The sequence below is a fragment of the Vicia villosa genome, linkage group LG3 (genome assembly GCF_029867415.1).
Source record: "Vicia villosa cultivar HV-30 ecotype Madison, WI linkage group LG3, Vvil1.0, whole genome shotgun sequence".
Classification (NCBI taxonomy): Eukaryota; Viridiplantae; Streptophyta; class Magnoliopsida; order Fabales; family Fabaceae; genus Vicia; species Vicia villosa.
Window position 1 is genome coordinate 112,938,212 of NC_081182.1, and position 25,876 is coordinate 112,964,087.

The 25,876-nt window shown below is 38.3% G+C and overlaps 1 protein-coding gene across 1 annotated transcript; it reads left to right on the forward strand.

The window, feature by feature from the left end:
* Window positions 1-23,765: 23,765 nt before the first annotated feature.
* On the forward strand, window positions 23,766-25,365 carry LOC131658817 (uncharacterized). Its single transcript, XM_058928069.1, has 5 exons — window positions 23,766-23,903; window positions 24,229-24,671; window positions 24,766-24,893; window positions 24,998-25,088; window positions 25,176-25,365. The coding sequence occupies exons 1-5, from the start codon at window positions 23,766-23,768 to the stop codon at window positions 25,363-25,365; spliced, it is 990 nt and encodes a 329-aa protein (XP_058784052.1).
* Window positions 25,366-25,876: the final 511 nt, after the last annotated feature.

Genomic DNA, 25,876 nt, shown 5'->3' on the forward strand with positions numbered 1-25,876 from the left:
AAGCTGATGAGGAAGCATTATTTAAGAGGTTGTTCCCACACTCTTTGCTATCTAAGGCAAAAGATTGGTACTTGGATCAACCTGAAGCAGTGATGACTAATTGGAACACATTAGAAGAAAAATTTCTGGAAAGGTTTTACTCTCAAAACCGATTCTTCGAAGCAAAAACAGCAATAGCAGTATTTTCTCAAGGTAGTAATGAATCTTTGAATGAAGCATGGGAAAGGTATAAAGCTATGTTGAGAAAGTGCAAAGGACACGGTTTTACAGACGTTGATCAAATCCATATGTTCCGTAACGGTCTCACAGCTACAAACAAGACACTCTTGGACGCCACAGCTGGTGGTTCACTCATGTCCAAAACACCTGCGGAAGCTACTCAGATAATAGAGCGAATGGCTCTAAATGATCGTCAAGGCAACCATGATCGAACGGTAAGAGATAAGAAACCCGGAGTGTTGGAGCTGAACAACAGTGATGCTCTACTTGCTCAGAATAAATTGCTAACTTCACATGTGGAACTTCTGACACAACAGATGTCTAAATTACCACAACAGATCAAGGAGCTGAACGGGATATCTAATTCGTATCAAGTTGCTAAGTGCGAATTGTGCAAGGGAGATCATCAAACAGGATTCTGTCCACCAGTGCTAGAAGAAGAAGTGAATTACATGAATAACAACCAAGGACAAAGACAGAATCAATATCAAAATCAGCCATACCAACAAGGTTATCCACCAAGGTATAACAATCAAGGGTACCAACAAAGGCCACCGAATCAAGGGTATCAACAACAAGCCTTCCAACCGTACACTCAACCACCACCACAACAAGGAGGACAATCAAAGCTAGAAGAAACTATGACACAATTTATGCAAATGTCCATGACAAATCAGAAGAACCAGGAAGCTGCAATTAAAAATCTGGAAACTCAAGTAGGGCAACTGGCTAAACAAATTGCAGCTACTCAGTCAAATGCAACATTCTCCGCCAACACTCAAGATAATCCTAAAGAGCATTGTAAAGCAGTGACGACTAGAACCGGTCAGAAAGGTGCTGAGAAAGAAGTTGAAATCAATGATACCGAGAAAGAGGATAATAATCAGGCTGCGGAAGATGAGGAGAATGAAATCATAGTGAGCACCATGAGCAAAGATGCTGAGAGAGAAATAGATGAGACCAAGAAAGAAAGAGGGATGACAGAGAGAAGAAAAAGTTCTAAGAAAAAGAAGGTAGAACCTGTGATACCAAGCCAACATCTACCATACCCCCACGCTCCGTCAAAGTCAGACAATGCCAGGCAATATAACAGGTTTATGAGCATCTTCAAGCAACTCCATATAAACATACCATTTGCCGAAGCATTAGAGCAAATGCCCAAATATGCTAAATTTATGAAGAAAATGCTCACAAAGAAAAAGGGATGCATAGATGAAGAAACTGTGGTGCTTGATGCTCAATGTAGTGCTATAATCCAAAGAACTACTCCAAGAAAGGAATCCGATCCGGGGCGAGTAACCTTACCATTAAATATTGGAGGTAATTTCACTGGCGATGGGTTAATTGATCTGGGGTCGAGCATCAACCTAATCCCTTTATCCATTGTCAAGAAGCTAGGGAATATTGTGATGAAGCCCACTAGTATGACTTTACAATTGGCCGACAAGTCTATCACTTCACCCTATGGAGTGATTCAGGATCTGCTAATTAAAGTAGACAAATTCTTTTTCCCGGTAGACTTTGTGGTTGTTGACATGGAAGAAGATCATGAGGTACCTGTGATTCTAGGAAGGCCATTCATGAAAACCGCTCGGATGATGATTGATCTAGATGAAGGGATCATGAAAATAAAGGTACAAGATGAAGAGGTAAAGTTTACTCTGTTCAAGGCCAAGAAGCATCTTAAGAACAAGAGTGATATCTTCCAAATCGATACAACTAAGGGAGCAACCAAGGAAGACAAAAATCAACCTCCGAGCTACTTCCAAGTTGGACAAGAGGTACTCCTGTGCAACTCAAAACTAAGATGTCTCTCGGGTAAAGCAACAACAAAATGGTCTGGACCACTGATAGTAAAAGATATATGCGACCACGGTGCCATTATGGTAGAGAATCCACTGACAAAAGAGAGGAGAACCGTTAATGGAAAACGGTTAAAAGATTTCTTCGGGGGAGTGGAGCAACATGCACAATTTTTAGTTCCTTGAAAGCATGAACCGTCGAGCCATGCGACGTTAAACGAAGCACTTTGTGGGAGGTAACCCACACTTCTAATGTTTTGTTTTGTTTAGCTTTTATTTCAGGAAATAATCAGGGAACCCGTCTGGTGAAAGCTAGGAGGCAGCAATTGATTTTGCGTTACTCTCTGTAAGTCACCCTCTCGGACTTGTTACAAAACATTGAGGTCAATGTTTAGTTCAAGTTTGGGGGGTGGAGCTATTTATTTTTGAATTGTTCAAATTTTCTGTTTTTTTATTTAATTATGTACTCCCAGTTAGAGTAAGTAGTCCCATAACAAAACGAGAATCTCAAGCGAAGTATCAACAATGAAGCAACATGTATGAAAGTGGTAGGAAGTGAATGTTCAAAATTTTTCAGTTTCACTCTCTTTTTCAATAAGTAACAAAGCAAGTATGAATTTTCAAACTCAAACTCTTAATGTGTGCAATGAAACTTAAGGTGTTAGTAAATACTGTCAGAAGTTCTTTATGGTACATTGTTTATTGGATCAGCTTAGCCTTAACCATTGTGAGGAAAGCTTTCCATTGTTTACTATATGCAGGAGACCATCAATTATTTTGACTTGTTCGTATCATGCTAAACCGGTTGTTGCATCGTCTGTGGAAATCTGTGGAAGTGATTTAGGCAATTGTTTGAATTTGAGAGTTCTTTGAGCCGACTCCACCGTAAAAATTATTTTCTTCTGTGAGAGTGTGATCCTTTGCTAACCATTCTTTGAGCCTGAGGTCAAGGTAAGTATCATAATATGCACCAAGGAAAATACCTGGTGAGTTTTGATCTCAATAAAAAGTTTTGTTTTGGACCATCAACCATAAAATTTGGTGATGTGTTTTCTCTTTGACCTTTTTAGAAAGTAGGGGAGCATTCATAGAATCTGAATACAGGTTGATCTCCAAGTTGGGGAGAGTCACATTCAAAAGAAGAGTAAGTACTTATGGTAATCGGTGAAAGATAAAAGAAGTCGTAGCTTGAAAAAAAAAGGCCAAGGAGAAGAACTGCCTCCATACCATAGACTAAGGAGAATGGAGTTGCCCCTGTTGAAGTACGTGCAGATGTGCGATAACCATGAAGGGCAAAAGGCAACATCTCATGCCAGTCTTTGTAGGTTACTGTCATTTTTTGTATGATTTTCTTGATGTTCTTGTTGGCAGCTTCCACCGCGCCGTTCATCTTTGGTCGATATGGAGAAGAATTATGATGTTTGATCTTGAACTGTGTGCAAAGTTCAGTAATCATTCTGTTGTTTAGATTTGTGCCATTGTCCGTGATAATCCGTTCAGGGATGCCATACCGACAAATGAGATTGTATTTGATGAACCGGGCCACCACATTTTTGGTGACAGAAGCAAATGAAGTTGCTTCTACCCACTTTGTGAAGTAGTCAATAGCGACCAGGATAAAGCGATGTCCGTTGGAGGCAGTAGGTTTGATTTCTCCAATCATATCAATACCCCACATTGCAAAAGGCCAAGGAGCCGTTAGGACGCTTAATGGAACTGGAGGTACATGTACTTTGTCAGCGTATATCTGGCATTTGTGACATGTTCGGGAGTGATGATGGCAGTCTGTTTCCATGGTAGACCAGTAATAACCTGCTCTCAGGATCTTTTTAGCCATTGTATGTCCACTGGAATGAGTCCCGAAGGCACCATTGTGTATTTCTTCCATGATCTGTTCTGCTTCCTTCTTGTTTACACAGCGAAGTAAAGTCGAGTCATGGTTGCGTTTGTATAGGGTTCCATTGCTTAGAAAGAATTTGGCAGCAAATCTCCTTAGAAACTTTCTGTCGTTAATGGATGCCCCTTCAGGGTACTCCTGAGCTTCGAGATATCTTTTTACTTCATGGAACCATGGTTTTTCCTCGGTTCCTTCGGTATTGATCTCATTGCAATAGGATGGTTCATTTTGCCTGTAGATGGTGATCATAGGCACCTCGTTGTCCCACCTGACTTTGAACATGGATGACATGGTAGCTAAAGCATCAGCTAGTTGATTTTCCTCGCGTGGGATGTGTTCGAAAGTGATTTCTTCGAAGTAAGGAATCAAACTCAGCACATATTTTTTGTAAGGAATTAGATTTGGGTGCTTCGTGTCCCATTCCCCTTTGACTTGGTAGATTACCAAGGCCGAGTCTCCGTAGACTTCCAGGAATTTGATTCTTAGATCGATTGCAGCTTTAAGACCCAGAATACATGCTTCGTATTCGGCTATATTGTTAGTGCAATTGAAGCATAACCTGGCAGTGAATGGTGTATGACCTCCTGTGGGGGAAATGATCACAGCTCCGATGCCATTGCCAAGTGCATTAGAAGCTCCGTCAAAAACCATAGTCCACCGGGATCCTGGCTCGGGTCCTTCTTCTGGTCCTGGTTGTTTGCAGTCATTGACTAGCATAATGTCTTCGTCTGGGAAGTCAAAGTTCAATGCTTGATAATCATCCACTGCTTGATGAGCCAGATGATCAGCTACCACACTTCCTTTGATTGCTTTTTGTGAAGTGTATTGAATGTCATATTCTGTTAAGATCATTTGCCATCTCGCTATTCTTCCAGAGAGAGCAGGTTTTTCGAACACGTATTTGATGGGATCCATCTTGGAGATTAGGAAAGTGGTGTGATTTAGCATGTACTGTCTTAGCCGGCGAGCTGCCCAAGCTAAGGCACAACAAGTTTTTTCGAGTAGTGAGTATCTTGTTTCACAATCGGTAAACTTTTTGCTAAGATAGTAGATTGCGTGCTCCTTTCGGCCGGATTCGTCATGTTGTCCTAGTACACACCCCATTGAGTCTTCTAACACAGTTAGGTACATTATCAGAGGTCTGCCTTCCACAGGTGGCAACAAGATTGGAGGTTTTTGGAGATATTCTTTGATTTTGTCAAAGGCTAACTGGAATTTGTCATTCCACCTTTCCACTTGATCTTTCTTCAACAGTTTGAAGATCGGCACACAAGTAGTAGTCATGTGGGCAATAAATCGGGCGATGTAATTTAGACGTCCCAAAAATCCTCTGACTTGTTTCTCGGTACGAGGTATAGGCATTTCTTGAATGGCTTTAACCTTGGCGGGATCAACCTCAATACCTTTGCTGCTGACGATGAAACCTAAGAGTTTGCCGGATCTTACTCCAAAGGTACACTTATTTGGGTTCAATCGCAACTTGTATTTCTTGAGTCTGTCAAACAACTTGTGTAAATGACCCAAATGTTCTTCCTCGGTGTTGGATTTTGCAATCATGTCATCGACATACACCTCTATTTCTTGATGAATCATATCATGAAATAGCGCTACCATTGCACGTTGATAGGTTTCTCCTGCGTTTTTCAGACCAAAGGGCATTACTTTGTAACAAAAGGTTCCCCAGGGTGTTGTGAAGGTTGTTTTTTCCATGTCTTCGGGTGCCATCTTGATTTGATTGTACCCTGAGAATCCGTCCATAAAGGAGAATACCTTGCATTGTGCGGTATTGTCAACCAGTACATCGATATGTGGTAAAGGGAAATCATCTTTGGGGCTTGCCCGGTTCAGATCTCTGTAGTCCACGCACATTCTGACTTTCCCGTCTTTTTTAGGTACAGGCACGATGTTAGCTATCCAAGGAGGATAACTTACAACTTTTAGGAATCCGGCATTGAACTATTTTTCAACCTCGTCTTTGATCTTTTTTGACATATCAGGCCTACTCCTTCGTAGTTTCTGTTTGACTGGAGTGCTACCTTCTTTGATTGGCAGACGATGAACTACAATGTCCGTGTCAAGGCCTGGCATATCTTCATAGGACCAGGCGAATATCTCGACGTAGTCTCGCAGCATTTGAATCAGTCTTTGCTTGACGCTGTGTTCTAAATCAGCCCCTATTTTGACTTCTTTCTTTTCTTTGCTGCCCAAGTTGATGACCTCAATTGGCTCCTCGTGAGGCTGTATGGCCTTGTCTTCTTGTTCTAGCAGCCTTGCAAGTTCTCTTGGCACTTCACAATCTTCCTCACTTTCGTCCTCAGTTTGGTAGATCGGACTTTCAAAGTCATGACGGGCAATAGCAGAATCGTTGTTGACTGGATCCAGAGTGTATGTGAATCTGCATGTTAATTATGTGAGTATGTGTGAAGAAAAAACATAGCTATTTGAAAGCGAAGAAAGAAGGAAAAAGGATCACAAAATTTAAATATGCAAGCGTCCCATGATTTTATTGAATGCACATGATCATGATATGATAAGCCCTTATAGAAGGACCAGTGTGCTAAGGCACATGGCTTTCAAGCTCATGGTTCGATTGTTCAGGAACCATTTTTATCTTTGCACAAGATACACAAAGAGAACAGGAAATGGCATTTACTCCTGGTCAAAGGAGATCACATCCTCAGCTTTCCAGTTGTTCAATCCACTGTTGTGAGCAGGGAGTATCCAGCTGTTCCAGTTGCAGTTGTCTTCTTCATCTTCCACAGCATTGATTTCATTAGTGGGAAAATGAGCCGGTGATCCTTCGGGATAAGGGATATACTCTGCTGGATACGAGAGCCCAGGCTGAGATATCTCTGTTGGCTGAGCGAGATGCTCGATAAGGCCGTCTCATGAAGTCGGGATGATGTTTTGAATAGAGACTTGTGCATCCTGATGAGGAGTGTATGCTGACAGAAAGCAACCCTCGTTATTTGGTATTTCCCTGGCTTCTTCGAAAGCGAAATTGTCATCGTACTGTTCATCCCATCCAGTTGGGACAATGTCCTCCATAGCAATTTGGGAGCTCGGAGGAGCGGAGTATTTCACCATATAGTCATATTTGCCGCTGGGTTCTCCTAGCGTGTCCCATACTTCTTTGGGTGGATTTTGATATTGCTCAGTGACGGGACTTGTGAAACTTTCGTCATTTCCAATTTGATCACCCCATCTAGTCGGGGTAAGGTCTTTCATAGCAATATAAGAATTCTGAGGTGCGGCATACTAATAATTATACCCGCCGTTTGGTTCTCCCACAGCATCCCACATTCCCATGGAAATGGGTGGAATCTCATCTGGATATGGCTGAAGGATATGGTTCATGAACACTCCTTCATCTTCAATAGCGTTTACTTCTTGGCTGACGAAGTGTGACATTAATCTTCCAGAACGAGGACTTTGATCATTCTTTTGATTTTCACTATCATAGCCCAGACCTAGCTTGTCAGACTTGTAAGGTATATCGGGAAGCTGTCCCCATACTGTGCAATCACCCTGTTCAATCAAGGCTTTGGCATCTTTGAGAGAAGCCATAGTTGTAGTTGGAGTAGCAGGAATATGCTTGATGGTAGAGACATCTGGGGAGACCACCTCAAATGATTGGCATGGAGTTTCGATGAATTCGTCCTCCAACTCAACATATTTGGAATTGCTTAGGTGACTAACCACATATTCCTCTTCGCCATAGACTGTGACAATCTTTCCTTTTACTGGATATTTTAACTTCTGATGCAGGGTAGAAGTTACAGCGTTTGCCCCATGTATCCAAGGGCGTCCAAGTAAACAGGAGTAGGCTGGGTGAATTTCCATTACGTAAAAGATAGAATCGAAGATTTGAAAACCCACTCTGATTGGGAGATTCACTTTTCCGTATACCATTCTGGTTGACCCGTCAAAGGCTCTTACCACAACGTCACTTGGTTGTAACACAATTCCTTCGAAGTCAAGCTTTTCTAGTACTGTTTTCGGTAACACGTTCAAAGAAGAACCGTTATCTACTAGCACATGAGATAGAGTGGTGCCATTACATTCAATGGAGATATGTAAGGCTTTGTTGTGATTTTTTCCAGCAGGGGTTAGATCCACATCAGAGAAACCGAGACCATTGCTCACGGTTAGATTGGCAACACAATTCTCAAATTGGTCGACTGAGATCTCTTGAGGCACATGCGCCGCTTTGAGGAACTTCATCAGAGCTTTGGCATGAGCTTCTGAATATTTTAGCAGAGATAACATTGAGATTTTTGAAGCGGTGTGCCCCAGTTGCTCAACAATATTGTAATCACTCTTGCAGATGATTTTCAATATTTCCTCCATTTCTTGCTTTGATGGATCCTCAGCAGTGATCTCCACCGGGGTTTGAACTTGTTCGACTTCTGGCTCTTTGCCTCGAGCGTTGACATTTTGATTAGGAACTGGGACTCGGACTGGACCAGCAGCAATATTTGGAGAAATTTCTGGTGAAAAGATTCTTCCACTTCTCGTGATCTTGCTGGTACCCGCAATATTACCCACAGTTGGAGTAGTTAACTTTGCGGTCTCTTCAGTCGAGGTACTCTGCTTAACTCCATGAACATAAACATTAGTGTCGTATCCCCATGGGACAGCTTTGTCTGAGGAGTATGGAAATGGAGTTGGACTAGCAATGACTACTGATGCTACTTTGAGTGTAGCAGAAATTTTGAATGGAGCCTTGGCAGAGATTTTGAATGGTAAGCTGGAGATCACCGAGGCATCCTCTATTCTCATCCCGTTTGCAAAGACTTTGCACAGCACGTCCATAGAAGGGAGCCTCTCAAACATAATGATACGGCGATCCATCCATTTTTGAATTCCCATCCTCAGATTTTCACAACCATTGGGCAGGCAGGAGCAGTAAAAGCAGTCGGGGTCACACCCTGGAAAGTAACCAGCTCGGATTAGCTTTCCTTTGACTTCGCAGAGTGGAGTTGATAATTCGTTCACATCATAGATGTAAACAGTGTCCAGGATAGCGTTAACAGTTTTGTCATGCTTTGGCATAGGTGCTGTGATGACATTTGGAGTTTCTGGAGGATCGAACTCAATTTCCCCAGCATCTATCATATCTTGTATTTTATTTTTCAGGGCCCAGCAGTGATCTGCGTCATGTCCTGGACAGTTTGAGTGATAGGCACATGTCGCATCGGGGCGATAATTCGGAGAGGAAGTGTTGACATTCTTTGGAGGACCTTTTAATGTGATCAGATCTGCTTTTAGCAAGTGCTGCAATGCCTGAGAGATTGGCATGTTGATTCTGGTGAAATTTCTTCTTGGTGCATCTGGTCGATGCGTATATTTTGGCTGTTGATCTTTTTGAGGTGCAGATGCGGAGATCAGAACTGCCCCTACAGATTGATGTTGCTCACTTTTGCGACTTTTCTGAATTTGTGTTGCATTGACCTCATTTCTCCCGCTGATGGGCCTTTTTGTAGTACCAGAGGAGGAACCTATTTGAATTTTTCCATTTTGAATGCCACTTTCGACACGTTCTCCGGTCAGTATTAGGTCAGTGAAACCTGATGATGAGCTTCCCAGCAAATGGCTATAGAAAGGGCCAGTTAAAGTGCCCATGAACATGTCAACTAGTTCGCGATCAGATAAGGGTGGTTGAACCCTTCCAGCCATATCTCTCCACTTTTGTGCATATCCTTTGAAACTTTCTTTTGGTCCCATAGACATGCCCCTTAGTTGAGTACGAGTTGGCGCAAGATCAGCATTGTATTGGTACTGTTTGTAAAAAGCAGCAGCTAATTCTTCCCAAGTATGAACCTTGGTATTTTCCAGCTGATAGTACCACTCGAGTTGTGTACCCGACAGACTTTCTTGGAAGAAGTGAATCCACAATTTGTTATCTGTTGTATGAGGTTGTATCTTCCTCACATAGGATCTCAGATGTAGTTTCGGGCAAGAAACTCCATCATATTTTGCAAAGACAGGAACTTTGAATTTTGGAGGGATAACAACATCCGAGATGAGCCCCAGATCATTGAAATCTAAGCCAGGTATTTTTGTATCTCCATAGCTTTCATACGGTCTTCCAGCTGTTGGTATTTTTCATCATCCGGTTCGTCCCCAGAATGATCATTTTCTTCATTTGAAGAGAGAGAGGGTTTAGCAGAACCCTGGTTGCTTTGATTGTCTTCTTGTTCATCATCACCGACTGTTTCAGGGATCGGTGGCTTTTTGAACTTTTTGACTGGGATTTTGATCTTCCTTTTCAGGTGACTCACGCCTACAGATCCTTTGGGCTTCTTTTTCTTCTTGATTATCAGGGCTTTCAGTTCTTGCTGCCCCTTTGCCAGTTCCAGAATTGCCACTTGAACTTGGGCATTCTGTGCTTCGAGATTCTTGATGCTCATTTCAGATTCCATCTCTTCTGACTGAAATAAACAGCGAGAAGATAAGAAATCCGTCATGTGAACCTGTTATGCAATGTGTATGACTGGATGCCATGTGTATGCAATGTATGAAATGTATGTGCAATGTATATGAATGCAATGTATGAAATGTATATGCAATGCATGAAGTGAAATGTGTGTGCAATGTTTCAAGGATCTTAGAGTTTAGATTTGTTAAAGAGGAAACAAACGTTAGTTAATCAATTTATTTCTCTTTTTTTTTCTTTTTTCTTTGCCTCATTTGGGCTTACAAGACAGAAATAAAATAAATGATCCTTCAGGTCTCCCGTGGACGCTTTCTCTTTGCCCCCAGGAATGTGTTGATCTGCTGTTCTTCTTGAAGCTGTCCGGTGAGCTCCAATATCCTTCTCTCATAGTCTTGACAGTATGATTTGAAGGTGTCTCTTTCCTCTTTGAGTTGAACCCAAGATTTTTGCAACTCTTCTAGGTCAGTTGGCATGTCCGGGTGTAGAATAACTTGAGGTTCATATCCTTCGACCTCTGGTTCAATAGTCACTGGTAGAACAGCGGGATATGGCATAAGGAGTTTCTGAGCATGAGTGCGGACCCATCTGAGGTAGGGTTCCATAGGAATAGAATTCCATTGCCCCAGAGTTTTGCTTTCTATTCTATAGACACTGCCCCATGCATGTATGAACCTTCGCCGGTGTCTATGAGAATCATTCTCGTAATCAAACACAATGCCATGGATAATCATGTCATGAGGACCGTTGCTCCTTGCATATCCGAATTGGCGTAGAGCTAAAGAGGGATTGTAAGTGATGCCTCCTTTGATGCCAAGGAGTGGCACATTAGGGTACTCTCCACAATGATCAATGATAGTAATGTCTCTTTGAAAGAAGTTGTTCCACCGGATATCTGAATGAGACAAAGACATAATCCTGCGAGACCATTGCATTCTTTGTTCATTTCTCAACACTGATCGGGGAAGATGAAATGTAAACCACCTAGCCAGTAGTGGTATACAGCACATGAGAGTTCCTCGTTTCTTCATGGTACGAGTGTGTAGAGAATGTAGAATGTCTCCCAGCAATGTTGGTACCGGGTTACGGATTAGGAAAAGGTTGATGATGTGTACACTTATGAACTGATCGGGATTTGGGAATAAAACCAACCCATAGATCAAAAGTGCCATAACTTCCTCAAAAGCTGGATAACTTTTGTTTTCTAGCAGTAGTCGAGCCTTTTCCAACAAGAACTTGGCAAGCAAACCCTTAACTCCACTCTTTGTTTCCCAATTGGACTCGATTTCTGATTTTCGCAGATGTAAAGCAGCAGCAATGACCTCAGGTTTTGGAATCCTTTCTAAACCAGTGAAAGGTAATTGATTTCGAACAGGCAATCCCATTAGTTCAGAGAATTCTTCCAAAGTGGGTACCAACTGGTAATCAGGAAAGGTAAAGCAATGATGTTCAGGGTCAAAGAACTGGAACAGGACCCGTATCATGTCTTCTTCAAATTTTGAGGTAACCAAATGGAGTAGGTGACCATGCCTTTCAGTGAATTGAACATTCCTGGGGAATTCTGACACTAAGTCTTTTAGCTCAGATGGTACCGTGGAGATGTTGATTCGGATGTAATCTTTGGTGGCGGGAGCCATTACCTGCAAAAAAAAAGGTAAACTCTTTGATCCTTGAAGTGTTTGGTGCAAAAAATGATATGCTCATGATGCAAACATGTGGCACACAAAAACAAATCAAACAATAGCCTTAGGTTTAAAGGCTTGCATGGAGCTGATAGGTGATACCCTCCCCACTGAAGTTGAGTTGGTTAAAACCTGTCCTAGAATAGTATTCGGGTTCTATGATCCTTGGAAGTAACATCTCAATACGGCGCTCGAGCGGCCGATCAAAATATTCCTCGAGGATAACTAACTTCGATCAATTTCAAAGCTAGCCACTTAATAGGCCACAAGTCAAGTTCAACTAAAAAGGTTCTAAGACAAATTAGTGTTTAATGACATTTCGGAAGCCTAATATACTCCTTGATCGTTTTCAAGGGACATCAGTATAAACCAAAGTATCGCACTAACGATGACTACCAGATCAACCGTATCGGTACATGCCGTACAGTTTCCTTGGTCTATTGTCATATACTTAAGGTATCTCGAGATTCGGGTTAGAATCTTTCACACAAGCAGAATACCCAAACAAACCTTTGAAAAATAGAGCAATCAAGTCAATCAATTGAAAACATCGAAGTGATCTATTCTCTTAAGGTAACCCCTTTTGAAAACATTTTGTTTTTGAAAGTATGTCCCCAGCAGAGTCGCCAGTTCTGTGGACCTCCGTTTTTTAATCCCGGGCCATACCTCTGTTCTGTAGAGATACGTGAACTGACTCTTTTTTATCGCTTAATGCTTTCGCATTTTTGAAAATTCACAGAGTCGCCACCGACCTTTTATTTTATCCAATTAAGGAAAGGTTTATAAAAGAAACAGAAAAAAGACCTTTAAGAAATTCTGGGTAAGGGGGTAGGTTATACAAAGGGAAGGTGTTAGCACCCTTTGTATCCATGGTTATCCATGGGCTCTTAAGTTTGCTTAGCTCACTTGTTTTTCGATCACTTTTCAATTGCTTTAGAATGCTCATATGTGGCTTCAAATACTTTTGTAAATTGAATTTTGTAATGATCCGTGTGTGGATGTATACAAAATGCTTGTTTATCTTTCGAAAGATGTTTTGAAAAGAACGTTAACTTTGTAATGATCCGTGTTTGGATGTATACAAAGTATTGTCTTTTTTGAAAGTTTTGTTTTGAAAAACAACAGTGTATGAGAATTTTGTTTGTTTTGATTTGAGCAAGCAAACTAGGAGGTCTACCTTGAGTTGTAAGGTCTTTATCCTATTTCCTTTAAAAATCTATCCTTTCACCGGATATAAAAGCAAGGTTCGATTTTGTACTCGAAACAGTAGAATTTTGACTTTGATTTTGAAAAGAATGAGAAGGGATTACCTTAGGAGGTGCAAGTGTGATTGTGATTGGATTCAGATATTTTATCTTTGAAGTTAGTGATCTAACGGTTCAATTTTATCTTAGACATACACGCAGTTTATATTTGCTGGAAATTAAAATGCGGAAATGTAAAGTGCGGAAAGTAAATCTACGCTATTACATCGATTGTGCAGGAAATGTAAACTAGCCTATTTACATGAATTTGACATCCTATACATTTATCTAGGAATTTAAATTGCAAGAAAAATAAAAGGCATGTTTTTTGGATTTTTTTATGATTGATTTTAATTATAATTAATGCATGATTAATTAAATTAAAATGAAGAAAAAAGATGAAAATAGATTTAAACCTAGAAATTAAGTTTAAAATATGTACAAAATATTTGTCAATTAATTTTAAAACAAAACTAATTTTTTTGGAATTTTTGAAATTTGATTTGAAATTGATTAAGCTAATTAATACATAATTATACAAATAATTATACAAATAATTAAAACTTAAAGAGAAAATTATTCAAAATATGTAGAAAATTAGTTTATAATGTATAAACAATATTTAACATGAAGAACAATTTTTTTTATGATTTTTTGATTGGTTAGAATAATTAAAAGGCAAATATAAATATATACTAATTAATTATGCAAAATATTGAAATTTTGAAGAAAAATAAAATATTTTTATTTCAGAAAATAATATATTATTTTAGAAGTCTAAAAATATTTTTTGTGTATTTTTTGGATTTTTGAAACTATTTTTAAATTAATTTAACAAAGAAATTAAAATAAAAATAGAAAATAAAAGGATACTAATCAGATGTGGTATGCATGTGAGGGAACATGATGTAGCTGCATGATCTGGCGCGTTGGATTAGGAGATGGATGGATCAGATGGTGGAAAGCATGAGGGACCATAGCACGTGGAACACCTGCAAAACACTGAATCCAAGGTCAGTTAAAAAAATCACGCGCGCGCCTCCCAACCAATCAGAGGACGACACGCATCATCTTCAACCTTCAGATGGGCTTTTACACCGTTCATTTGCAGGTGGTGTAAAAACTCCAATCTTTTACACCTGTTAATAATAGCGAATACAAGCAAACATGAGTATAAATTTGGCGCGATGCCATGGTTAAGTTCGTATTGTCCATGCGATTTTAATGGTGCTATTTAGAACTTCTAATTTTGCCTATTTCAGAAAGCCCTAAATTTTAGGTTATGAACCCTAGAATGGTAACTTCGTGTATAAGCGTCTAAAACTTAATTAAAGTTCCAGAAATGATCTACACACCACACCAAGTCCAAATATATGTCTACATCGTGCTAGATATGCTTGTGTTATGAGATACAAGTCAGTTTTAGTTTGGACAAATCGTGACCTGTGTAGCTCGATTCAGTGATGTTTAAGACTTGCAATTGATTGGAATAGTTTCAGTGAAGCTCAGAGATGATGTTTGAATGCTTAGTTTGTATTGAAATGGACTGAAATTAAAAACTCGAATTTGAATTTTCTTTGAAATTTTTCAAGTGGTTACAAGTGTATTATGAGTAAGGCTTTGTTTCTGAACTTGTCTCTTTTGTTACTGAAGTAAGGTAGCCTATATATAAGCATTGAGTGCTTAGAATTGAAGCTAAGAAGCATCTAGTTGCCTTTGTGGAATTCTTGAATTTTTTATATTAAAAAGCTTTGAATTATTGACCAAGTCTTCTTGTCTTCAATGCACTTGCCTTGCTCTTCAATTCTCTGCAGAAAGATGAAGATTCCTTGGGTGAGTCATGCTTGATTTGTAAGCTACTCTTTATCCATTCATTTTCCTTTTAATTTAATCTTAAAATAAGATAAAATTATGCCAAAAATGGATAAAAATGACATGGGCCTTTTCTTGGTCGTGGGAGGCCCATAATATCATGGAAATGATGTTTGAATGCTGAAAACTTGGCCCCATTTGGAAAAAATACATTTTTGAGCAATGTTGATTTCATGCATTTTCCCAAAATTTAGCCAACTTCAACAAGGTGTAAATCCCTCAATTTTTGTCATATGAAGGAGATCTTGCACTTTTTGGAAACCTCAAAGAGTCCTCTAACCAATGTCTTTGGTCTCATGTCAAAATGATTTTTGATGCTCCTTGTGTGTCCTTTTGAAAAAAGTGTCTTTTTGTTGACTTTGAAAATGACCTGTAATGTCTTTGATCATATTTTTCAAATGGTGAATCCAATGACCATGGGATCAATGGCATTTGAAAGATAATTGAATTTCCTTCAAAATAAGCTTTGGTTTGAATTTTTTGGATGAAGGATGAGAGAGTTATGATCAGTCAAAGTTGAGTTGACTTTTCAGGCAAAAACCCTAATTTTGAATCTTAGGGTTTTGTTGATTTTTGATCTTTCCTTGATGAATTATGATCATCCAATGATCAAATGATGAATCCTTTGACAAAATATGGACTTTGACAAAAAATTTCATTTTTGACTGTCTGTTGACTTTTTTGGTCAAACGGGTCGTCTGTTGACTGTTTGAGCTGCTGACGGTGCGTCTGAGTGAATTGAAGTTTGAAAATTTGTATGATGGTACTTTGAGATATATGGATGTGTATGAAATCCATTTGAGCTCTCAAAAACTTGTTTCTCCTGTAAAAACAAGAAAACCCTAGTCAGGGACTGTTTATGTAGGAGATAGTTAAGCGTACCTGATTTTTGTGCAGTGTTGAGTCTCTGTTAATCGCGTGATATTCAGAAGACTTCTAGAACAAAAATCTTGGAATTTTGAATTGTGAAAGATTGATTTGATTGATGGTACAAAACCCTGAGAATTGTACTGCCAGCAGTTTGGCTGTCAACTGACTGTCCAGGTATTGATGTAGCAGTTAGAGTGAAAAATCAACAGTCAAAGTTAATTTTCTTTTTTTGTTATTTTTGTTTTATGTGAAAAATGAAAGTTATTTACATGACTTGTTAAAAACACAGACATAATAAATAACTAATATTTACTGTATGCGGGCAAAATCACCGATAATAACCCTGAAAATCATTTAATGCACAGAAAAATGAATATTTGACTGGCAGAAAACACACAAAATATTATCTGAGTAATTAAGCAATATTATGACAAATAGTACAACATTTAATACTGACAGTACAAATATTACATACTACATTGAACAGTACGACGAATAAACGGTACATTTAAGAAATAAGAAATACGGCAAATTTTAAGAATGACGATTGATAACCCATGCTATGAACAATAACATGTAGATGATTGGGAGTGCAACCATTGCAGGTCCACACTCTTCAGGACTATGCAGGCAGAAGAAAGTCATGATCACCGTAGCAATAGTGATGACTGTAAGAGACAGTGTCTCTATCCACTTTGCCATTCTTGTCAGGGAAGAAGAGAAAATAGATATGAGGTAGGAATTTGAAAGATGAGTTAGAATTTGATGTGAGATTTTATGGAAGAAAATGGGAGGTATTTATAGAATGGAAAGAAGGCTAGAGACGTTGGGGAATGATGTGATTCCGTACAAAAGGAAAATTTGAGTGGAAGTAAGATTTGAAAGAAAGTGGAGATAGTGTTGGGAAAAAGAGAGATGTAGATTTTTGAAAAAGAGATTTGAAAAGATTTTTGAAAATAATGGAATATAGTACAAAAATTAGTGGGAAACAAAAGATAATAATAATCTACTTGTTACCAGTACAGTCTGAGTTTCCTGATTCTGCGCCTGCAAAAAGATTTAACTCTGTACCAATTGTGTCAGTACTATTTATCTGTAAATAAATAAATAGCATGTGTGAAGTAATAAACAGTATTTGGCGTTTGCGTAAGAATAAATTCAACTGCAGGCCAAATTACTGTATAAGAAAAATTCTAAAAACTAAGTGTTTCATATGTCAGGATATTTGTTGAAATAAAAATCCATGATTATATGAGACTCTTAATTTTCAGATTGGAGTTTTCTTGAAAAAAGATGCGGGCAAATTTTGGGGTATAACAACTATACAAAGAAATCCTTACCAAGAACATAAGGCTTCACATCATACAAAATTTGCATTGAAACCGTCGATGTATCCTCAACATTCCAAATCACTCATTAAAGCCAAGATCCCACTTCCAAATGTCATTGATCCAATATCCTGCTTCGCTAACTCTAAGATAACCCGAGCCGCTTTTCTAAAACAAAGAGGGTAATAACACCTCAAAAGATGAGGATCCAAGCCAACAATGTCTCCAAAAGTCTAAATACCTCCCATCTCCAAGCTTACAAGAAATATAGGAAGAAAACCAATTAGAATGAGGATCATTAATCAAGGGTTCCCCAATTGAGCATACATCCCTCCACCATAAAGACGCCCTCTTATTGCCACAAGAACCACTTAAAGTCGCCCACTTTGCATTACCATACCTATAAGAAATAATATCGGCCCAAAAAGAAGAATCATCATTTAAAATTTACCACTTCCACTTGCTTATCGAAGCAAGATTAAACAAACCATAATGTTTCACCCTTAAACCTCCATCCCCATTAGATAAACAAATAGTGTCTCAACTAACCCAACTCACCTTTTTAGAATCTTCACAACCACCCCACAAGAAAGTTCTTTGGAGCTTGATAATCTCTTTAAGAACCACCTTATGAGCCTTATAAAAAGAAAAGAAAAAGCTGGGAATGTTGGATAAGACAAAATTCAAAAGAACCACCCTACCACCAATAGACAAAAATCTGTTATGCCATACCGCCAACCTTCTTCTGATTTTGTAAATAAAAGGCGCCCAAGAATTTTGTCTTTGAGGATTAATACCAATGGAAATGCCCCAAAAGACAAAAGGAATCGTACCAAAACTGCAAGACAAGAAAGAAGCTGATGTCTGCAAGAAATCAACATCAAGATTAATACCATAAAGTTTTCTTTTGGATAAATTCACCCAGAGACCCGACACCAACTCAAAGCCCCAAAGCTAAGCCTTAATGGACCATAAGTTCTTCCAAGATCTTTCTCCAATCAAAATAGTGTCATTAGCAAATTAAAACAAATCAACCCAAGTAGAATCACTTAATCGAAAAGCCTCAAACTCCCCTAAAGACACTATCTGTCGCATTAAACCAGATAAACCCCCGACACCAAGAGAAAAAGAAAGGGAGAAAGAGGATCTCCTTGACGTAAACCTCTAGCAACGTTGAAATCTGTCGTAGGACTACCATTCACAAGAACAAACATGGAACTATTGAACACCAACGCTTCCATCCACCCACACCACCTATCACCAAAACTGATCCTCCTCAACATATTCCTAAGGAAATCCCATTAGACTCGATCACAAGCCTTTTCAAACTTCACTTTCACCAACATACATTTCCTTTTTGCCCTTTTGGCAAAATCCATCACCTCATTCAAGACCGGAACACCATCCATCAATTGCCTATTCGCAACAAAAGCAGTTTGACACTTAGAAATAAGCTTGTGAACCACTAATTTCAACCTATCCGCCAGAAGCTTAGCAAAAATCTTGTACACACTTCCCAGTAAGCAAACATGCCTAAACTCATCAAGAGCAAGAGGATTACCATATTTAGGAATCAAAGCAATAAAAGATGCAGTAATCACTTTAGGAACTCCAGAAGATCGTTGGAACTCACCCGTCGCTCTCACTAGATCAACCTTCACAATGTCCCAACAGGCTTTAAAAAAACTCAAGTTGAAACCATCCGACCCAAGACTTTTATCCCCCGCTCCCTCCCTAACAACCTTTTAATATCCTCCACAAGAAACAACGCCTCAAGTAAAATCATATCCCCCCATCCAACATCTGGAAAGGAATGTCAGACAAAGAAGGCCTTCTAACCAAAGACTCCCGAAATCTCTCTTCAAAGTGCCTCTTGACCTCCCTTTTCACCTCCAACACCTCATCCACCTATCCATTATCTGAATTGAGACCCAGAATGCTATTCCTTCTAAACCTCTGTTTCATAGCTTGGTGAAAGAATTTAGAATTAGAGTCTCATCAACAAGCCACTTTTGCCTAACCTTCTGTTTGAACTAGGGGTGTTCAAAAATATGGTTAACTGAATTGTATACTTGAACTGAATTGTATTGCACCATAAAATAACTGAACCACTTAAATGGTTAATGAACTGAACCATTTAATTTAAACAATTTAAATTCAGTTTAAAACCGGTTCAGAACTAGTTTTCTTTTATAAACTGGTTTCATTTTATATAAATTAGTTTTTTTTATAAAAAATCAATAGAAATTAAAAAAAAAAATCAAAATAATTTTTTTTCGAAAATAATTTTTTTTCAAAAAAAATAATAATAAATTTTGGGAAAAAAATTATAAAATTACATTTTTTCCTATAAATTAAATATTTTTTGAAAAAAAGTTGAATAATAATTTGAGTCATAACCTCTTAATCAAAAGTTGGAGTAATTATACCTATCATGAATTTATTCAACTATAAACTACATTATTCAAGTACATATCATAAATCCATTCAACAAATGTTTAATTTTATAAATCCATGAAAGACATTAGAATTTTAAGAGTTTAAGAGTAAGTAGCTAGTAAATTTATAAATGTTTATGAGCATGTTTTATTATTATTATTATTATTATTATTATTATTATTATTATTATTATTATTATTATTATTATCTTATTTTGGAACCGTAACCTTAAAATGAAAAAACACCACAGTTATAATACACTCAATGTTTTTTTTTTGTTTTTTTTTTATTTTTTTTTTAAATAAGGCTAAAATATTATAAACGAAGATTGATACAAAATGGATAGGGGGGACATAAACCAAAACCCTATCGAGGAGGAACAAACCTAAAGAAAGGCAAACCAAACCTATTCTTTACAAAATCAGCCCTTAGACTAACGGGGACGGAGGAAAAGTAAGCAGTACCATTAATACTAAGCCCTATGTTAGCAAGACTATCTGCACAAGTATTTCCTTCCCGAAAAATATGGGAAACCATAAAATTCCAATTAGCAACTATATTTATACAATTCACCCATCTATTTCTTATAGTCCACGGTACAACAAAAGGGGACTTGAACGCTTTAACCACCGTCGATGAGTCTGTTTCTAACCAAATGGAATTCCAATTATTCTCATAAGCGAACTCAATAGCAAGAATTGCACCCGAGAGTTCGGCCATGAGCGAATTGGAGATTCCCAAAGAAGAAGCAAAGGCTCCCAAGAACATACCATCACAATTTCTCGCAATACCACCGCAGGCTGACAAACCCGAAGAAGACGATGCAGCGTCACAATTAATTTTTATCCAGTTTCTTGGAGGCGGTTTCCAAATAACCTCCATAATAACCGGAGCTTTAGGAGGATGGATAGAGACTTTGAAACTCTTGAGAATGATGAAGTCATGCATATTCAACTGTTTCACCGCCGGAGAAGCACTACCAGCCAAGGAAACCGCATCCATAACGTAAGAAATGGCAGCAGAAAAATTCATCCTAATATCATGGAATCTAAACTTATTTCTAACTAGCCAAATAACATTTAAAACGAAGATGACGACAGCACCAACAACCGTTTTGCAGTGACCAGCCCCATAATTATTGCAAAGACTCCAAACATCATTCCAACTAAGAATAGGAAAGGAGAAATTAAGTTTTAGACCTAACCAATTCCAAAGTTTAGAAGAGTACTTACAGCCAAAGAAAAGATGGCATGTCGTTTCTTCCGCCTCATTGCAAAGATCGCACCGAGAAGGGAAAGCAAAATTTCTTCGCCGCCATTGTTCGTCCGTAGGGACTTTGTTATGTAAGAGCTTCCAAACAAAACACGACTTAGATGGTGGAATTGATTTGGACCAAAGCCACTGCCACCAAGCCTCTTGCTGCCCTTTCGGTCTCTTGAAGTCATAAGCGATTTTAGCAGAGAAATCGCCATTAGCATAATGCATCCAAACTTTCAAGTCGGGACAAAGATCGAAAGGAATGTGGCAGCCTGAAATTTTCTCCTGCAGCGCACTTGGTATGCAAGAAACAGCTTTAGAAAAATCCCATCTTCCATTTGTTATAATACTGCTGACTTTTTGATCGATGATAGCAGTCGCATCCGCTAACTCAGTATGCAACGGGCTGCCACACCAAGCGTCGTACCACAAACTAACGTTAGTGCCGCAACCCAGAATCCAAGAGGTATTGTTCTCCACAGTCGGCATTTCCGCCTTAATGCTGGACCAAATGGAAGAATAAATATGATTCTTTATGATTTTCTGATTTCTGAAGACTTTCTGCCTAAGCAACTCTGCCCAAGGTTCAACAGAATTGTGTAAATCCCAAGCCATCTTAAGATTATATGCTTCATTTAAACTAATGAGAGACCGAATACCAAGCCCGCCTTCGGGTAAAGGACAACACATATTCTTCCAAGCCACTGTTATGATTTTATTCTTTGTAGTTTCCCCGCTCCATATGAACCTTTTCAACGCACGCTCAACATCCCGGATAAGAGAAATCGGCCATGAATAAATAGCCATTGAATGAATGAGCATACCTTGAATGACAGATTTCACAAGCTCCACGCGACCGGCGAACGATAAAAGAGCACCTTTCCAAGAAGCTAACGTATGAATGATTTTATCCGCAATAGGACGAAGATGAATCATTTTTGGTTTACCTTTAAAGATAGGAACTCCAAGATAAACACACGAAGAAGTGCCAATTTTGAACCCCGACATGTTCGCCAAAATATTCAATCTGGAGACGGACAAAGAACCACCATAAAGAAAAGACTTGTTACAATTCACATGCTGCCCCGACACAGCAGCATACTCTTCAAACGCATAGATGAGATTCTTTATGTTTGAGAACTTGCCTCTACAGAATATGAAGACGTCGTCCGCGTATAGGATATGAGAAGGCACGATAACTTTGTTAGGACCCTTGATAAGATCTAGCTTCTTCAATGAAACAAGTAACAAAAAATTTCTACTAATCACCTCTTCTGCAAGACAGAAAAGCAGCGGCGAGAGTGGATCCCCTTGCCGGACTCCACGAGAACAAGTGAAATAACCATACAACACTCCGTTGATATTAACTGACAAATGGGCAGATTTTAGAATTTTATCAATCCACAAGCAAAACTTCTCATTGAAACCGAATTTGCGCAACACTTTCAAAATGAAACTCCATTCAAGAGTATCAAACGCTTTTGCAATATCCACCTTGACACTCAATGTAGGCACATATGTTGCATTATAAGCTGACGGAAATTACACGATCACTCTTGAGCTGCTTTCATTTACACAAAATGTGAAAAAACATAAAACAACTTCACAGTTTAATTCATAGAATTTGTCAAAAACAGCTAATCAAAAATTTGAATTAATTTTTAGAAAAAAGTTAGTAGTTGATGGTAGAAGGAGATGTATACCATCTCATTTATTCATCCATTCAAATTAGTAGGAGAAAATTATTTAAAAATGTCTAAAATTAAACCACGTACAGCATGTAATAACATTGAGAGAAATTTAGTTTAATCCATAATTTTTTTTTTTAAATAAATATTCTGAAAATATAATTTTTTTATGAAATTAAAAAAATTAGTTTTTAAAGAATTCAAAATATAATATTGATTTAAATTGAACCGATTATAAACTAGTTTAAAAGTATAAACTGGTTTTAAACTAGTTTTAAATTGAATTGAAACTATTTTAACAGTTAACTGGATTTTTATGCAAGTGGTTATTGCAAACTGAACTGAACCATAAATACGGTTTGGTTCAATGCAGTTCATGAACTATGAACACCCCTAATTTGAACATGCTTTCTTTACCAACACTAAATTGCCAACTTTATTAGTAATAGAAGCACTATTAAGAGCCATAACCTGAACATCCCTCGAGCCATCATTAGCAACCTCAAAATCCACTCCACCCCCAAATCTAAAAAACCAATGATGGCATTCTCTAACCACAAAAGAATTCCAAACCTCAATAAAATAGATGAATTATGGATGATGAATCCAACAATTAAAGACTCCTATCATTTTTATTTTTATCTACAATATAAGAAAGTTAACTGATCTGGAAAATACAATTCTGCCCCTTTGCTTCCCCAAGCTGCCACATGGACACCTTACTTGATCTCCTTTTCTAAAGCACCGTGTCTGAGTTCAAAACAATCCAAAGAAAGCCTTTTCAAAATTTTTGCATGTGATAATAATCATTTTATATTGCTATCTTTCTTGGTAAACACAAATATTTCCTCTGCCATACTCAAAGTCATTTCATTAGGTTTTCTTTCTTGCTTTTCATTAGGTTTTCTTTCTCTCTTTCTATCTACCTCCAGGTTTTTCCTCTTTCTCCAACTCACGGGCGATTTCAAATCTTTCCCAGCTACCATCTTTATCCATCTGCAACCTCTCCATCTTCTATCTTCAACCTCTGCATGGCTCGTCCTATGGAAAAAATTAAGGACATCAACGACACCAAAGAGTTGTGGAAAGTGGCGGTGAGAGTTTCCCATAAATGGAAGGTAGTCTCCAACAACAAGGAGCACTTTGAAATGATATTTGAAGACAAAGAGGTAAGTGATGTTTCTGTTTGTGCGTGTGAATGTTCGCATGGTTTTTTCTGTAAGTGATGATCATTGTTCATATGTTGTCGTCTTTGTTGTTTTATGCTTCTTCGATCTTTACCTTTTGAAGGTTCTATTTTTACTGTTGATGTTGCTTGATGTGTTTACAGAATCTGTTCCTTTTTTTTGGTTTTGAAGCATGTGTTCTTTCTTCTTTATATTGTAGATATACGAAAAATGGAATGCATGTGTACCATTTTCATGTTTTGAAACTAATTTACATAGTCTGTGTGCGAGGTTGTGTTCTGCATCTAACCCTTTTGTTTATTTCCAGGGTTCTGATATCCACGTTGTTGTTCCAACTACATGCATGGCCGCATACACTGAGAAGTTTGAGGTGGACCGGACCTATACTGTGTCTAATTTTTCTGTGCAGCCTAATAACTTAGTTTTCAAACCAAGTTCCCACAAGTTCTTAGTGAAATTTACTGGAGGAACTGCTGTTGGTGATGTTGACAAACATAACATACCCCCCAAACCACGCCCCTTCACCAGTTTTCCTGACATCATTAACGGGAACTTTCAGAAGAATGTACTCATTGGTAAAACTGCATCACGATACCATTTCCTTTTGCATTATATAGTAGCTCAATTACTTATGTTCTTTGTTTTCAATAATCCATCAGATGTTATTGGTATGCTTGAAAGTGTTGGGTATCAACAGACGCAAATTGGTGGGAAAAAGTTTCAGGCTAATTTCGTACTCCGAGATGCAAGGTATGTCGTCCAACCATCTTCTTTTGGCTTCTTATTTTGGCATGTTTTCATCTGTATCATGTCTTATAATGATAACATTTTTCATCTACTCCAGCAACAACACCATAAATTGCACCCTCTGGGAAGACTATGCTAAACAGTTTTTTAAGTTTAACGAGGACAACTCTGCGAAAACTGGGCCGATTGTTATTATGATTCAGTATGCTAAAGTAAAAGAAGCTGGTATGGCGTTTTGGAATGGAAAATACACGCAACGATTCCTTTTAGTGCATTGTTAATTTTGATCATGTTACTTAATATGTTTGTTTTCTTAATCTTTATTGTAGGACAATACCCTCTCTCCGTTACCAACACATTCCATGTTACGAAGCTTCTTATCAACGCGGATTTGCCGACTGTCAAGGACTTCGTTAAAACGTTGAATCCACTCTCTATTTGTGTAAAACGTCGTCTCATTTTTGTATTCCTATCATGTCCAATATTTATTTTGATTTTCTCATGCAGATTCCCAAAGGAATCGTTGCGCGTCGTTTCTACGCAACTGACCTCTCAGTCTCAACAATACTCCCGCACATCCACAAATGATAATGTTGGACAAAGTCATCTGCAGAAATTGCTCAACGGGGCTATTTCTGTACCACTCAGTGAGATGAAGAAAATCCGCGACGTAAAGAGGCGTAAATCTGAATTATAATGTATAAGCTATTTAAGGATGTTTATGCTTTCTTACAATACATATTCATTTTTTCATGCAGATTGCTTTCTGTGCTACTGTTGCAAAAACAAGCAAACTCATTGCGTCTTCCCACGGATGGTACTATCAGTGCTGCCATGAATGCACTAAATCGGCTCGCGGTGACAAACCTCCGTACAAATGTGATAATGGACATTTTACTGAGGCGGAGATCTATAAGTACGATACGTCTGTGACCTTTGTGAAAACAAAATTGCATTTCGATATTGTTTCTTATCATTATGTTTTTTTAACATTTTTATCTAATCCAATAAACCAAATATAGGTATAAGATTGAAGTGGAAGGTTTCTATTTGAATACTTCTTGCAAGTTCATTTTTTGGGATAGAGAATGTACCGAAATCTTGCACGTCTCTGCTGCTCATATGCGGGATAAAATGATAAAGGTATTTTACGTCTTAGAACAATCATATCTTTAGTATTAGGCTGTTCTGCATGAGCATTAATAACA